This window comes from Cupressus sempervirens, chromosome 3, assembly GCF_028749045.1.
Source record: "Cupressus sempervirens isolate cs-2001-9-10 chromosome 3, ASM2874904v1, whole genome shotgun sequence".
NCBI classification, from domain to species: domain Eukaryota; kingdom Viridiplantae; phylum Streptophyta; class Pinopsida; order Cupressales; family Cupressaceae; genus Cupressus; species Cupressus sempervirens.
The window spans coordinates 1,075,317,501-1,075,334,196 of record NC_143120.1 but is presented as its reverse complement, the minus strand read 5'-3'; the positions used below and the strand labels follow the sequence as shown (position 1 = coordinate 1,075,334,196).

Sequence of the window (16,696 nt, the reverse complement as noted above, 5' to 3'; positions counted from 1 at the left end):
AACAACTGTTTGATGACAAAAACCTGCTAGTGTAGATTGACATGTCTGAATACACAGAACAACATTCTATTTCTAGGCTTATCGGTGCTTTGCCTAGGTATGTCGTCTATCACTGCAATAGGTTTCTCTCAGATTTCTCTTTTTCCAATTGATTTTCCCTTTTTTAGGTAATCAAAAGAAGCATTATTTCAGCTGAGTTTTAACCAATTACTGTAGATATACTAGTTATGAAGAGGGCGGAAAATTGACAGATACAGGTAGAAGATGACCGTAGTGTGTTGTTCTATTTAGTGAAGTAGAGAAGGTGCACGTATCTATATGGGACATCATTCTTCAGATGCTTGCTAATGTTAGATTGACCTATGGACATGATCGAATGGTTAAATTCTCCAGCAAAGTCATTATAATGACAACCATCCTCTTATCAGAGAACTTGTTTGCAGGACCTAGATGCAGATTACAAGCTGGCCAAGCGAGACTGATGCAACAAGTATGTATAATTGAAGAGAACTTGCTTCTTATTCTTTCTTGTACCACTACCAAAAGTGATCTATTTATGCTTAAAGAAAATATTTCGTGATAAATTATCTTTTAACTTGATTGCAGGTGAGAAAGCACATCAAGCCATAGCTATTAGAAAGTCTTGATGAGATAGTTATTTTTAATCCTCTTCAAACTGAGGAGTTGACAAAAGTTGTTAGATCCCATATGAAAGATGCAACTGAACTGCTTGCAAGGAGGGGAGTCACCTTGAGAGTCTTTGATGCAGCTCTAGATCTTGTTCTTGCCAAAGACTGTGATCCTATATGTCTATTTTTGAGAGTTGTTTTTCCTCTTCATATAAATTTTTGTTACATGGTTCGATTCTTGTCCAAACTATTATTCAATAGGTGAAAAATTAAGCCTAGCTAATTTTATTAAGAGATTGAATTTTGGGCCTTACATTAGAAGGGTCCTCATCCAAAAATAGAGTCACATAAATACCTTTATCTAAGCTAGCTTAGCTTCCATTGACCTTCAACAAAAAGTTGAGGATCGATAATGAAAATTATACTACTATTTATTAGTAGATGTAAGTGTACCACACGACACAAATCCTGATAAACACATTGAATTGCTTGCACAAAATTTAGACCATCAGTAATCTAGGATGTGCTAAAATAGCTTAAACAAAGTAATCTAAAAATATATAAAAATTCCATTTTATTACACCTGCAAGTAATCGAATAATAGGAAAAGTTTACCTAGAATCCATTGCTGCTGCGACTATTTAGTTCTTTAGCTCCTCTGTTATTTGATTATGGAAATTCATAAAAGTTTATAATTTTTTTGCAACTTCCAAAAAGCTTGATAGAAGTGAAAATAGGCTTGCTTGAGTAGCTGGGGTGACATTCATAGGTGACGTTGATGTTCGATTTAATTATTTATGGAAGGAGGTGGAATTTTTTATTTCAATTATTGATGAATGTTAGAAATAATAACATTGAAATGAACTAAAATAAAAGAATTAACAATTAATCCAAGAGAGTTACCATAAACTCAGATCCATAAACTCAGATCCAAGTGAAAATAGTTACCATAAACTAAAATGCAAGAGAGAGTGAAAGAATGAACAACCACCAATGAATCAAAAAGAGGAGACAAAGATTTGAAAGAGGAAAGCAAAGGAAACCCCTTGTGAATAATATGAATGAGGCAAATGCCTAAAGAATGAGAGAAGGAGAGAGAAGAGAGAAAATGGAGCCATTGGCTCAATACAAGAACTAAATAGTGATTGTATGTTAAGAATGAGAAAGAAGCATCTCTTATAAAGAGATGAGAGGAGGACTCATTTGTAACTCCCATGTGAATGATTTCCACATTCATAAGTGTGTGCATAACAAGTGTCATAATCCTCTTATGGAGGAATAAACTATTTTCCTTAATAAAGGAATTAAAAAAAAGGACTTGTCCTCACATGTGGACTAGAGGACAAACAACTTAAGGGATACCTTGGTTTATCCCATTTAATAAATACAACCAAGGATAGATTATAAATTCTAACACCCCCCTTTAATCTTTACTTGGGGAAATTAGATCAAAGGGTATTAAACCCAAATTTTTACAATGAAAATAGCAGCAAATTGATTTTTGACAATGATTTTTTTAATGCAAAAGGTCTCTTGTGAGTGTAGGTAGATCTTCGTACAGTCGAGAGAGAAGAGGATAGGTACACCAAATCTTGTAAGTGCTGAATGGATTACGTGAAAAAAATAGACACAAGAAACAAGACAACTATCCACAAGAAGTAGTTCATCTTATATTCAAATTAGAAATCCTTTTGAATAAAGATAAGAAAATTTTCATAGACAAATAGAGGAAAATAAAACATGTTACCACAAAACAATGGAGATAACCTGATATCAAGTTAAGTTATATGCTAAAAAAAATTGTCAACAAAGACAAATTGAGTAAAAAGCTTGATCAATGCTCTCATGAAAAGTATATTATACTAATGCACAAATGACCATAGACAAGGTCAACTAATGATACTTGCATCAATATTGCATCAATCACGTGGATATAGAAAGTCCACTTAATGAATCATCCCACTGCAAGTCAATGGGTGATCAATTCATAACATGCATGACTCATGATCTAAGCAATAAAGTATGCAGATCATTATCACATTAATATATGAAAATAAAGTAAAAATAGAGACATGCTGATCAAATTAGTATTATCATGATTTGTTAGAATACTCAAACGAATGGATTATGAGGGTATAATAACATAATGCCTTCAAATTGGAATCCATCATGGACAAGCAACTTCATTGCCATGAAAAATCATCATGGGTCAAAACAACTTTCTCAAATTGAGTCTCCAATATTGGAGTGCTCCAAGATATGGTAGCCTCGTCACCTATACACTAAAAAATGAGCAAGGTGTAGGAAGTCATACCATGACTAAATCAAAACTAGGGGCATACACCAAGGAGATAAAGAGATAGAAATGGGAAATCCCCATAAAATATCATCCTCGCATTGAGGAACAAAATGGAACAACATCGAGAGAAACTCCATAAATATCAACCTTTCAAAGTAGAGCATATAGAATCAAATGGAGGGAAACTCCATATAAATATTAATCTTTCAAAGTGGAACCAATAGAACCAAATGGAGGGAAACTCCATATAAAATGAGTGCACACCAATATAGGATGTAGGTATACTCCATGGGCTAGATAAGGAAAGTATGTATTAGTTATACTGAGGGGACCTACATAGTTATCCTTGAAAAAATTGGCTCCCTATGGAACTCAAAAAAAATGTCATATAAATAATGTATATCAACGGTATAAAACCATAAAGTGCCAACATGGGCATAGAATGATCAAAATATCACAATAAAGTCGAAGGCAAATGTGTAAGATAACTCATAATCCACTCAAAATGAATTAAACTTTATTTTCAAAATGCAGAGATCCAAGGATGCTCAAAATAAACAAAATATGTATATCAGGTATAAAACTCCATTGAAGGTAGACATGAGTACTTAATTCATTTTGTCAAGGTATAAATCAAATTCTGTATTATTATAGTCATAAAATTATATATTTATCTGGGTATATATGTGTGCACCCATATATACTTAAATAAATATATGATAAGTCACAATATTGAAAGGATCCTCAAAATATATATATATATATATATATATATATATATATATATATATATATATATATATATATATATATATATATATATATATATATATATATATATATATATATATATATATATATATATATATATATATATATATATATATATATATATATATATATATATATATATATATATAAAGTAGAATGAACATTTTGAATAAAGACAAAATTGTCTTAAATAGTACTTTTAGATAACAGAATCTAATCACAATTATTAGGAATGATTTCCAAAATAGAGTACTTTTTTGTATAAAAAAATTGAATTTTCAGAATGATAAAAGTCAAAAAAGCATCTTACACGAACCGATAACGTTGTTTATTAACAACAACCCTTTTTTTTAAGCAATGATTTCTCTTTATCATGTAATTCTACAAATGGAAGACTAAGAATAATATTCTAAAAATAATAATCAAGAGTTATATAAACTTGTCAGAGAATATCTTAGAATAGATGTTGTAACAGGTGAATAATGATGCAGACCTACAGAAAACGTTAGAGGAATAATTCTTCTGCAAATATAGAAACTATATCTGCCAATGGTTTGTTCAAACGTTACTAAAGAATCTACAAATATCCTTAAAATAGAAACTTAAAAATAGATTTTTCAGATGTATCTAAATAATACAAATTATAATTATTAAAGCCAAACATACAAGTTATAAATGAATTTCACAACGTAATAATTTATAACTATATAAAAAAAATTAAACTACAGTAGATAACCAAACTTGTAAATTTATAATAGAGTTCTAAATGATGAAAGGTCAAGTATAGAGGTTATAAATTAGTGTTATAACCTACAGTATGATAATAATAAGAAGTTTGAAAAAAAAAATTAATGACAAACAAAGAATATAACGAAATAATAATAAAACTATATAACTAAACTGATAGCTTGAAATTATATAAGAAACCACAAAAAGCTTAGAATGATGAAGATAGAAGGAAAAGAACATGGGTGTGATAAACAACAAACCAAAAAAATAGAAAAGAACAAGAGTTAAAAAACAATAACTCAAAGAAAACCTAATTACAAGACAATATGAACATAGTTATATTAAATCTTGCCAAGGACAAATAAAGCATTAAAAAAATTAGCTGGACAAAATACAACAATGAAGGAAGCAACACACAGGTGATAGGAATGATCAAGCCGAAAGGTGAAGGATGAGAGTCATCAAATGAAAGTGTGTGCATGGCAAGAAGGGATAAATAGCTTTTCAAAAAAACCAAATGCCTTGGCAAGGAATGGAAGTAGGCGCAAAAGCTAGCCCAGGCAAGCAACAGAAGCTAGCGTAGAATGAGTTGAAGGAAAACCCATCCACATTTTTCTCTCTTGTATGGGACAACTTTTCACCATTTTCCTTTTGGCGGCGTCAGACATCATTTCAGGAAGGTTTTGGACGTGATCATAACCTATTGGCCAAATGACCCCAAACACTTTACCTTTGATGTAAAGGAGAAGAAAACCAAATCTTCGCAGGGTAAAAGAAATCCATCAAAACACGTGAAAATTTGGGCTGAGGTGCCCTTAATTTTTATTCATATTATTATTTTTTAAAAATTTAATTCAAGAGAAAACCCATCCAACACCTTGTTCATGTAAAGATTACAAACCAAACACATGAATAAAATAGTTAAAATTGTATAGAAATGATAAATTTCTTCAACAATGCATAAAATATAGATGGTTTGCAGAAGTCACACTCCTATGTAGAGTATGAACACACCGCATGACTGTTATATCCTTCAATGAATCAAAAAGATACTCAAAACAAACAGAACAATTGTGATGCATAGTGAAGGAAATCAAATAAAGTAAATAGCATTTAGCATTTAGTTTGCAAAAAAAAGATAAATCGAGCTTAAAGGAAAGTTTCTAAAACAAAAGAGAAGAACATATAAAGAAATTTCTAAAAAAAACTAGAGAGCTAACATAAGTTCTTTTTAGAAATTGTTCATATTAAAAAAAAAATTAAATATTTCTAGAAGATCTAGAATATTTTAACTATTAAATAAGAGTTAAAGATTATATATATGAAAAAAAATTGAAATAGGTTTGGCATATAAATTAAGATATAAATAATATTTTAAAATAAAAATTCACATAAGTTCTAATAATAATTTTTTAAAATAATAATATGAATGAAAATCCTAATTAATATTATTTAAATGTTGCCTCCAATCGAATGTTAGGAAAAAATAATTATATATATAAAACTAATAAAAAATAATAATAATAAATACTATTAAACTAAAATTACTAAATGCTACTTGTTAAAACAAAACAAATTAATAATTTTTTAATAGAGATACCAAGGTAGAGATTATTCAATACGATGTGCTTCCAATGAATGATAACCTTCATCACATTAAAACTCAAAACAAGGATTATATGCTGTGATACCATGTTAGAAATAATAACATTGAAATAAACTAAAATAAAAGAATTAACAATTAATCCAAGTGAGTTTGTGAAAATAGTTACCATAAACTCAGATCCAAGAGAGAGTGAAAGAATGAACAACCACCAATGAATCAACAAGAGGAGACAAAGATTTCAAAAGGGAAAGCAAAGACAACCCCTTGTGAATAATATGAATGAGGCAAATGCCTAAATAATGAAAGAAGGAGAGAGAAGAGAGAAAATGGAGCCATTGGCTCATTACAAGAACTGCATAGTGATTGTGTGTTAAGAATGAGAGAGAAGCATCTCTTATAAAGAGATGAGAGGAGGAGTCATTTGTAACTCCCATGTGAATGATTGCCACATTCATAAGTGTGTGCATAACAAGTGTGATAATCCTCTTAAGGAGGAATAAACTATTTTCCTTAATAAAGGAATTACAAAAAAGACTTGTCCTCACATGTGGACTAGAGGACAAACAACTTAAGGGATACCTTGGTTTATCCCATTTAATAAATAAAACCAAGGAAAGATTATAAATTCTAACAATGAACTACATTTGGTTTTTCGTGTTGATGAGTGACTTTTCTGATTGTTGATTGTTTCATTCATATCTTTATGTTTAACACCGAGTGGTTGTTAATATAATTGGTTGACTTCAAATTGACAAAGGGGTTTGTTTATTTAAACTAAATTGATGTTATAAGGGTTCAATAGATGCTGCTAGTTTATTTAAAGTAATGTTGGTTGAATCACTGTGGTTATGCAAGGGAGTTTTCTATGAAATACATAAGGAGATTGGTGATTTGATGGAGAAGATGATCCCTTTAAAAATGAAGTTCTTGAAAGAAGAGTGCATGGAATCAGTTAGCAAAGTTAATGATTGATCCATAGTCTGTAGGGTGTGGCAATAATTAGCAAGATGGAGCAGAATAACTATCCAAGTGATGATTCAAGACTTATCCATGCTCCAATTGGGTATGTCTAGTGTAATATCAAGTTGTAGTAGATGGTAGATGTTGGTGCAACAAAATTTCAATTTATGTGTTTTGCTAAGTCAATTTTAATAGAGAAAAAAAATAAGGTACGTCATAGCTAAATAATTTTAGTGATGAAGGCATGAATAACTTTAAAGATTTCCAATTTTTTTTTTAAAAAAAAGCTCAATTGACTTACTATGTCATAAGTGAGTGATAGCCTCTACACATATTGAATTTGCTAACCAAATTATCACACATTATGCCATGCTACAGAGGGAAAAATTTAAATGGAGATAATGTAGTCTATAATCTCACCAACATTAGAGCACCCTTAACTTCATAATTATTTACTAAGTTTCATAGAGTTCATAGTTTAGATGATATTTCATTTGATTGAAATTAAGTTCACTTTTTGCATTGTATTATTCTAGATGGGTATCAAAGGCAAGAAATAGAAGGCATTAATTCAATTGATCAATTGGAAACATTTTCAGCTATAGGATTCTCTAAGTTGTATAAATTATGACACTCATGTGATAAAATTAGAGAATAAGTAATACATAAATTTCTTTTGAAATTTGAGTAGTATGTTTTCGGATATTTTTAATGAATTTTTTTCTTATTAGTATTTGATATTTTAATGTGTTCATTTTTTTATTTGTGTGAGATGGATGTTCAATAAGAAGTCTAGACTTTAAAAGTATAATAGATGAATAATTGTTTTTCTAAGAATGGGTTGAATTGATATAGATTCAAAGAATGAATGGAATTGATATAGAGCATTCATCTTTTCTTGTTTTTGTCTAAAGAATTATTTTCTATGTAATTTTTTTATAATTATATAAATAATTTAATTTTTATACTTTTTAATTTGATTTAATTAATTCTTCATAATGCCCCCTCCCCTTATAGATCTTCATTTCAGTAACCAATCCTGAAACAATCATTTTGACATGCTATAGTTGAAAAGGCCGTGACACACATTTTGGTGAAAGAGAGTATTGGATGTATTGCAAAAGGAAGGCTACTAGCCTATAGTTGTTTGAAACTTTGCAATGACATGATAGAGATTTCGATAAGAAGGAATATATCCAACAGTTATATGATTGTATTCAGTAATTACATAGTGTGATGCACGATATGCATTCAGTAATTCCATAAATGACTAAGTATTATTTGAAACAGTGCATATTTGATTTGGACTGTTTCAAGTGAAATTTTTTTGAATGGATCCTCTATTAAAGTGTGAAGATATTAGAGAGTGAATTCTGACACTTTAAATAATTTGAATTCTAGCAATTTACTAAGCACCCATAATTTGTTAGAATTTGCAATGGATTCTGTAAAATCAACTAATTTTAGCAAAAAAATCTTATCCAGGAAGGAAATTGCAGAGGCAAAATCTCTGTCTAGAATTTCGTATACATATATTGTTATCACGGTCAAGGAGGCCATATATACCTATATTGATATTGGCGTCTGCAGAAGCAGAAGCTCTCTCAAGAGGCCTGTATACCTATATCATTATTTCCTTCACCCTGTAGACTTAGAGAAATTCCCTAAAAGCCAATATCATGAATCTTGAGAGATTTTTCGACAAAACAAATGAATCTATAGCAGCAAGTGTGGAGCTAGCTCATACAATTGGCCATGCACAAGTTACAATAGTTCACCTGGCCATTGCCCTCATCGAGGATAAGCGTGGACTGCTAAGACAGGTAATCTTGTCAAGTACTCCTAGTGGAGACAAAGCAATGGAGTCAGTCAAGAGAGTTCTGTATCACTACCTAGAATGTTTACCTATTAATGGCTCTGGCTCTACTGCACATGAAATCCCTCGTAGCACTATTGTTAAAAATTGTATCCAAAGAGCACAAAGCGCGAGGAAGAAAAATGATGACCATATTTTGGCTGTGCACCACCTAGTTGTTTGTCTATTGCAGGGCCTGCAAATTATTGAGTGCTTCAAGGAAGCAAGCGTGGACCTTGCCAATGTAAAATTTCCAGTGGAGAGGGAGGGGGACCCTAAGAATGTACTAGAGGACCTCTTTTCGAATGTAAACAATTTCCCTGCCCTTAAGGCATATGGTCACGACCTTCTAGAAGATAGAGCGAAGCTTGGTCCAGTGATTGGAAGAGATTAAGAAATAGAGCATAGCACTTTTGGATAACAAAATCTAATCACAATTATTAGGAATGATTTCCAAAATAGTGTGCTTTTTTGTCAAAAAAAATTGAATTTTCAGAATGATAAAAGTCGAAAAAGCATCTTACATGAATAGATAACATGGTTAATTAGCAACAACCCTTTTCTTTTAGCAATGATTTCTCTTTATCATGTAATGCTAGAAATGGAAGACTAAGAATAGATGTTGTAATAGGTGAATAATGATGCAGACCTGCAAAAAACATTAGAGGAATAATTCTTCTGCAAATATAGAAACTGTATCTGCCAATGTTTTGTTCAAACATTACTAAAGAATCTGCAAATATCCTTAAAATAGAAACTTAAAGATAGATTTTTCAGATGTATCTAAATAATACAAATTATAATTATTAAAGCCAAACGTACAAGTTATAAATGAATTTCACAACGTAATAATTTATAACTATATAAAAAAAATTAAACTACAGTAGATAACCAAACTTATAAATTTATAATAGAGTTCTAAATGATCAAAGGTCAAGTATAGAGGTTATAAATTAGTGTTATAACCTATAGTATGATAATAATAACAAGTTTGAAAAAAAAAATAATGACAAACAAAGAATATAACGAAATAATAATAAAACTATATAACTAAAGTGATATCTTGAAATTATATAAGAAACCACAAAAAGCTTAGAATGATGAAGATAGAAGGCAAAGAACATGGGTGTGATAAACCACAAACCAAAAAAATAGAAAAGAACAAGAGTTAAAAAACAATAACTCAAACAAAACCTAATTACGAGACAATATGAACATAGTTATATTAAATCTTGCCAAGGACAAATAAAGCATTAAAAAACTTAGCTAGAAAAAATACAACAATGAAGGAGGCAACACACAGGTGATAGGAATGATCAAGCCGAAAGGTGAAGGATGACAGTCAACAAATGAAAGTGTGTGCATGGCAAGAAGGGATAAATAGCTTTTCAAAAAAACCAAATGCCTTGGCAAGGAATGGAAGCAGGCACAAAGGCTAGCCCAGGCAAGCAGCAGAAGCTGGCGTAGAATGAGTTGAAGGAAAACCCATCCACATTTTTCTCTCTTGTATGGGACAAATTTTCACCATTTTCCTTTTGGCGGCGTCAGACATCATTTTAGGAAGGTTTTGGACGTGATCATAACTTGTTGGCCAAATGACCCCAAACACTTTACCTTTGAAGTAAAGGAGAAGAAAACCAAATCTTCGCAGGGTAAGAGAAATCCATCAAAACACGTGAAAATTTGGGCTGAGGTGCCTTTAATTTTTATTCATATTATTATTTTTAAAAGTGTAATTCAAGACAAAACCCATCCAACACCTTGTTCATGTAAAGGTTACAAACCAAACGCATGAGTAAAATAGTTAAAATTGTATAGAAATGATAAATTTCTTCAACAATACATAAAATACAGTTGGTTTGCAGAAGGCACACTCCTGTGTAGAGTATGAACACACCGCATGACTGTTATATCCTTCAATGAATCAAAAAGATACTCAAAACAAACAGGACAATTGTGATGCATAGTGAAGGAATTCAAATAGAGTAAATAGCATGTAGCATTTAGTTTGCAAAAAAAAGATAAATCGAGCTTAAAGGAAAGTTTCTAAAACAAAAGAGAAGAACATATAAAGAAATTTCTAAAAAAAAGTAGAGAGCTAACATAAGTTCCTTGTAGAAATTGTTCATATTAAAAAAAAATTAAATATTTCTAGAAGAACTAGAATATTTTAACTATTAAAAAAGCGTTAAAGATTATATATATGAAAAAAAATTGAAATAGGTTTGGCATATAAATTAAGATATAAATAATATTTTAAAATAAAAAATTCACATAAATTCTAATAATAATTTTTTAAAATAATAATATGAATGAAAATCCTAATTAATATTATTTAAATGTTGCCTCCAATCAAATGTTAGGAAAAAATAATTATAAATACAAAACTAATAAAAAATAATAATAATAAATACTCAAAACTCAAAACAAGGATTAGATGCTCTGATACCATGTTAGAAATAATAACATTGACATGAACTAAAATAAAAGAATTAACAATTAATCCAGGAGAGTTTGTCAAAATAGTTACCATAAACTCAGATCCAAGAGAGAGTGAAAGAATGAACAACCACCAATGAATCAACAAGAGGAGACAAAGATTTGAAAGGGGAAACCAAAGAAAACCCCTTGTGAATAATATGAATGAGGCAAATGCCTAAAGAATCAAAGAAGGAGAGATAAGAGAGAAAATGGAGCCATTGGCTCATTACAAGAACTACATAGTGATTGTGTGTGAAGAATGAGAGAGAAGCATCTCTTATAAAGAGACGAGTGCAGGAGTCATTTGTAACTCCCATGTGAATGATTGCCACATTCATAAGTGTGTGCATAACAAGTGTGATCATCCTCTTAAGCAGGAATAAACTATTTTCCTTAATAAAGGAATTACAAAAAAGACCTATCCTCACATGTGGACTAGAGGACAAACAACTTAAAGGATACCTTGGTTATCCCATTTAATAAATACAACCAAGGAAAGATTATAAATTCTAACAATGAACTACATTTGGTTTTTCGTGTTGATGAGTGACTTTTCTGATTTTCGTTTGTTTCATTCATATCTTTATGTTTAACACCGAGTGGTTGTTAATATAATTGGTTGACTTCAAATTGACAAAGGGTTTGTTTATTTAATCTAAATTGATGTTATAAGGGTTCAATAGGTGTTCCTAGTTTATTTAAAGTAATGCTGGTTGAATCACTGTGGTTTTGCAAGGGAGTTTTCTATTAAATACATAAGGAGATTGGTGATTTGATGGAGAAGATGATCCCTTTAAAAATGAAAATCTTGAAAGAAGAGTGCATGAAATCAATTAGAAAAGTGAAGGATTGATCCATAGTCTATAGTTTCTTGCAATAATTAGCAAGATGGAGTATAATAGCTATCCAAATGATGATTCAAGACTTATCAGTGCTCCACTTGGGTATGTCTAGTGTAATATCAAGTTGTAGTAGATGGTAGATGTTGGTGCAACAAAATTTCAATTTATGTGTTTTGGTAAGTCAAGTTTAATAGAGAAAAAAATATAATGTAGGTCATAGCTAATAATTTTAATGATGAAGGCATGAATAACTTTAAATATTTCCAATCTTTAAAAAAAAAAAAAGCTCAATTGACTTCCTATGTCATAACTGAGTGATAGCCTCTACACATATTGAATTTGCTAACCAAATTATCACACATTATGCCATGCTATAGAGGGAAAACTTTAAATTGAGATAATGTAGTCTATAATCTCACCAACATTAGAGCACCCTTAACTTCAGAATTATTTACTAAGTTTCACAGAGTTCATAGTTTAGATGATATTTCATTTGATTGAAATTAAGTTCACTTTTTGCATTGCCTTATTCTAGATGGGTATCAAAGGCAAGAAAAAGAAGGCATTAAGTCAATTGATCAATTGGAAACATTTTGAGCTATAGGATTCTCTAAGTTGTATAAATTATGACACTCATGTGATCAAATTAGAGAATAAGTAATAAATAAATTTCTTTTGAAATTTGAGTAGTATGTTTTTGGATATTTTTAGTGAATAGTTTTTTGATTAGTATTTGATATTTTAATGTGTTCATTTTTTTATTTTTGTGGGATGGATGTTCAATAAGAAGTCTAGACTCTAAAAGTATAATAGATGAATAATTGTTTTTCTAAGAATGGGTTGAATTGATATAGATTCAAAGAATGAATGGAATTGATATAGACCATTCATCTTTTCTTGTTTTTGTCTAAAGAATTATTCTATGTGTAATTTTTTTATAATTATATCAATAATTTAATTTTTATTCTTTTTAATTTGATTTAATTAATTCTTCATAATGCCCCCTCCCCTTATAGATCTTCATTTCAGTAACCAATCCTGAAACAATCATTTTGACATGAAATAGTTTAAAAGGCCATGGCACACATTTTGGTGAAACAGAGTAGTGGATGTATTGCAAAATGAAGGCTGCTAGCCACCAGTTGTTTGAAACTTTGCAACGACATGACAGAGATTTCGATAAGAATGAATATATCCAACAGTTATACGATTGTATTCAGTAATTACATAGTGTGATGCACGATATGTGTTAAGTAATTCCATAAATGACTAATAATTATTTCGAACAGTGCATACTTGATCTGGACTGTTTCAAGTGAAAAAATTCTGAATAGATCCTCTATTAAAGTGTGAAGATATTAGAGAGTGAATTCTGACAGTTTGGATAATTTGAATCCTAGCAATTTACTAAGCACCCATAATTTGTCAGAATTTGCAATGGATTCTGTAAAATCAATTTATTTTAGCAAAAAAATGTTTTCTAGGAAGGAAATTGCAGAGGCAAAAATCTTTGTCCAGAATGTCATATACATATATTGTTATCACGATCAAGAAGAGCATATATACCTATATTGGTATTGGCTTCTGCAGAAGCAGAAGCTCTGTCAAGAAGTCTGTATACCTATATCATTGTTTCCTTCACCCTATAGCCTTAGAGAAATTCCCTAAAAGCCAATATCATGAATCTTGAGAGATTTTTCGAAAAAAAAAATGAAGCTATAGCAGTAAGTGTGGTGTTGGCTCATACAATTGGCCATGCACAAGTTACAATAGTTCACCTAACCATTGCCCTCATCGAGGATAAGCATGGACTGCTAAGATGGGTAATCTTGTCAAGTACTCCTAGTGGAGACAAAGCAATGGAGTCAGTCAAGAGAGTTTTGTATCATTACCTAGAATGTTTACCTGTTAATGGCTCCGGCTCTACTGCACACGTAATCCCTCGAAGCACTGTTGTTACAAATTGTATCCAAAGAGCACAAAGAGTGAGGAAGAAAAATGATGACCATATTTTGTCAATGCACCACTTGGTTGTTGGTCTATTATAGGACCTGCTAATTATCGAGTGCTTCAAGGAAGCAAGCATGGACCTTTCCAATGTAAAATTTCAAGTGGAGAGGGAGGGGTACCCTAAGAATGTACCAGAGGACCTCTTTCCTAATGTAACCAATTAAACTGCCCTGAAGGCATATGGTCCTAACCTTCCAGAAGACAGAGCCAAGCTTGGTCCAATGATTGGCAGAGATGAAGAAATAGAGCATATCATTAGAATCATTTGCCGAAAGACAAAGAACAATCCCCTGTTGATTGGAGAGGATGGTGTTGGTAAGACATCAGTGGTAGAGGGGTTGGTTGAATGGATTGTGAGAGGGGATTTGCCAAAGTAAGTTGTCTAGGTTAAGATTTAATTTCTAGATTAAATGTAGCTGTTCATCTTATTTTTGCTACTAGGAACTGCTCATCTTTTTGTGGTTAGATTTGTTGAGGATAACGTTTGTTTGTAGGAAGATTTATAGATATTATTTTTAAAACAATTTTTTATTTTTTTTTATAGCAAATATCCAATTTCAATAAGTAGTTGTTGCTCATTTCCAACCCTTTCTTTTTCCATAGTTTATATTCATTTGTTATAAAATATATGTTTCCTAAAAGTAGGAAAAAATTTTAAATTAAATTTTTATCAATATTTTTGAAAACTGATTTAAATAGCCGCATAAAGACATGACATAAAAGTACGGACTATGACATAAAAGTATGGACCTTTTCTTTCCTTTTTCTTAATGTTTGTTGTATAAAAGGTGACCCATGAATTGCAACTCTTTTAATTAATTTAGGAAGTAATGATCTTGCATTGGGAGAACTTTGAGATTGATGCACTTTCTTTGGGATGTTGCAGTAATTTGATGGAGGTTAGATTGATAGCATTGGACATGGGAGCCTTAGTAGCTGGAGTGGGTTGCATGGGTAACTTTGAGAACAATGTTAAGTCTGTATCCGAGGACTTAGAGAAAACTCAAGGAAGAGTAATATTGTTTATAGATAAATTGCACTTGGTTCTTGGATCCCATGAGTTATTCTTGTTAATGTTGTTTTCCGTTTTCTTTATGATTATAAAAATAAAACTCATGATCAGAAGCTGTCACTATAACTAGTTGACCAAGAGATTTGTTTTATGTTCAGTAGATGTTGATAATTTATTTACACAAATGCTTGCTCTCGGTCAACTGAAGTGTGTCAGAGTAACTATATTTGATGAGTATAACAAATGTGCAGAGAAGAATTCTAAGTTTAGGCATCATTTCTAGCAGGTTGGCCAATTTATAACTTCTTCTTTAGTGCTTCCTTTTCATTGTATGATCATGGATAGCTTAAATATCACATACGAAATCTCATTTGAAGACTAGAAATGTTAAAATAGTTTAAATTGACTTATTTTTTCCAAACGTAATTGTATCGTATCATGGCAATATGCCACTTTGTGAATACTTTACCTTATTGATTGTTTCTTGTGGGTGTTTGTGGCTGAACCCAGTGTGCCTGATACCATCAACATTTTGCGCAGTTTGAGAGAAACGTACAAAGGGCACTATACTGTGAGGATCATGGATAGTGCATTAGTGCTTGCTGCCCAATTATCCAGTTGTCATATAATTGGTAAGTTCACAAATATATGAGATTTGATCAGATAATTTTGTAAACTTATTGTCTTCATTTTAAATTCTTAGACTCTTGATGAGGCTTTAGACCTTTATTTTATTTCAAGCAGAATGCATGCATTTTCTGTGTGCTTTCATGTAAAAGCATTTCATTATTGTTTCCATGTTTGGATTCTAAGCAAGTCACCATCTTCTTGGCAAAGCAATTGATCTGGTTGATGGAGCATGCATAAATGTGAGAGCACAGTTAGATAGTACACAAAAAGAAATTCATAGTCTTGAAAAACAAATTACTCAACTGGAAGTTGAGCTACATCCACCCAAGAAGGAGAAAGATAAAGCAAGGCAAGCTAGGCTGGTGGAGGTTGGTACTAATATTTACTCTCGTTTTCTTTTTTTAATAGTTCCATTTTAATTCTATCTCGCTTGAGCATTATGTTTGCAATGAGGAAGGAAACCTTGTGTGGTTTGCAAGGGGACTTTCCATGGGATTTATGGGAACTTACTACTTACATTTTACCAATCGTATAGGTTTGGAAAGAGATTATGAATTTGAGGGATGTGATCATCCCTCTCAAAATACAGCTGGAGAGTGCCAAAGAAAGAGGAAATGAGATCCACCGAATAAGGAAACAGCAGGAGGAGTTGATCTCTACCCTACATGTGGCACAAAGCCAGATGGATGTGGCGACAATCACCGATTTGAGATACAGGGCACTTGAAGAGATAGATGAGGTGATAGGTCATTGTGAAACAAATGTAGAGCTTGTTGGGCCACATCAAATTACAGAGGTATCTGTAATCATGCGAGTGTTGTACTACTTGTAATTGGTACTCATGGATATATTGCTAAGTCATAGAGGTGGTA

At 31.3% G+C, this 16,696-nt stretch overlaps 1 protein-coding gene across 1 annotated transcript; it reads left to right on the top strand.

The window, feature by feature from the left end:
• Positions 1-14,031: 14,031 nt before the first annotated feature.
• LOC149570480 (chaperone protein ClpB1-like) lies at positions 14,032-16,656 on the top strand. Its single transcript, XM_089817183.1, has 5 exons — positions 14,032-14,106; positions 14,359-14,555; positions 15,705-15,826; positions 16,008-16,192; positions 16,360-16,656. Exons 1-5 carry the CDS (start codon positions 14,032-14,034, stop codon positions 16,654-16,656), a joined length of 876 nt encoding a protein of 291 aa, XP_089673309.1.
• The last annotated feature ends 40 nt before the right edge of the window (positions 16,657-16,696 follow it).

Excerpts from the sequence above, each read along its gene's own strand:
- LOC149570480 (XM_089817183.1), top strand. The coding sequence starts at position 14,032 with ATGGAGTCAGTCAAGAGAGTTTTGTATCATTACCTAGAATGTTTACCT. Across the intron at positions 14,107-14,358 it reads GCTCCGGCTCTACTGCACAC|GCATATGGTCCTAACCTTCC; the intron begins GTAATCCCTCGA and ends ACTGCCCTGAAG. Across the intron at positions 14,556-15,704 it reads GTGAGAGGGGATTTGCCAAA|TGTGCCTGATACCATCAACA; the intron begins GTAAGTTGTCTA and ends GGCTGAACCCAG.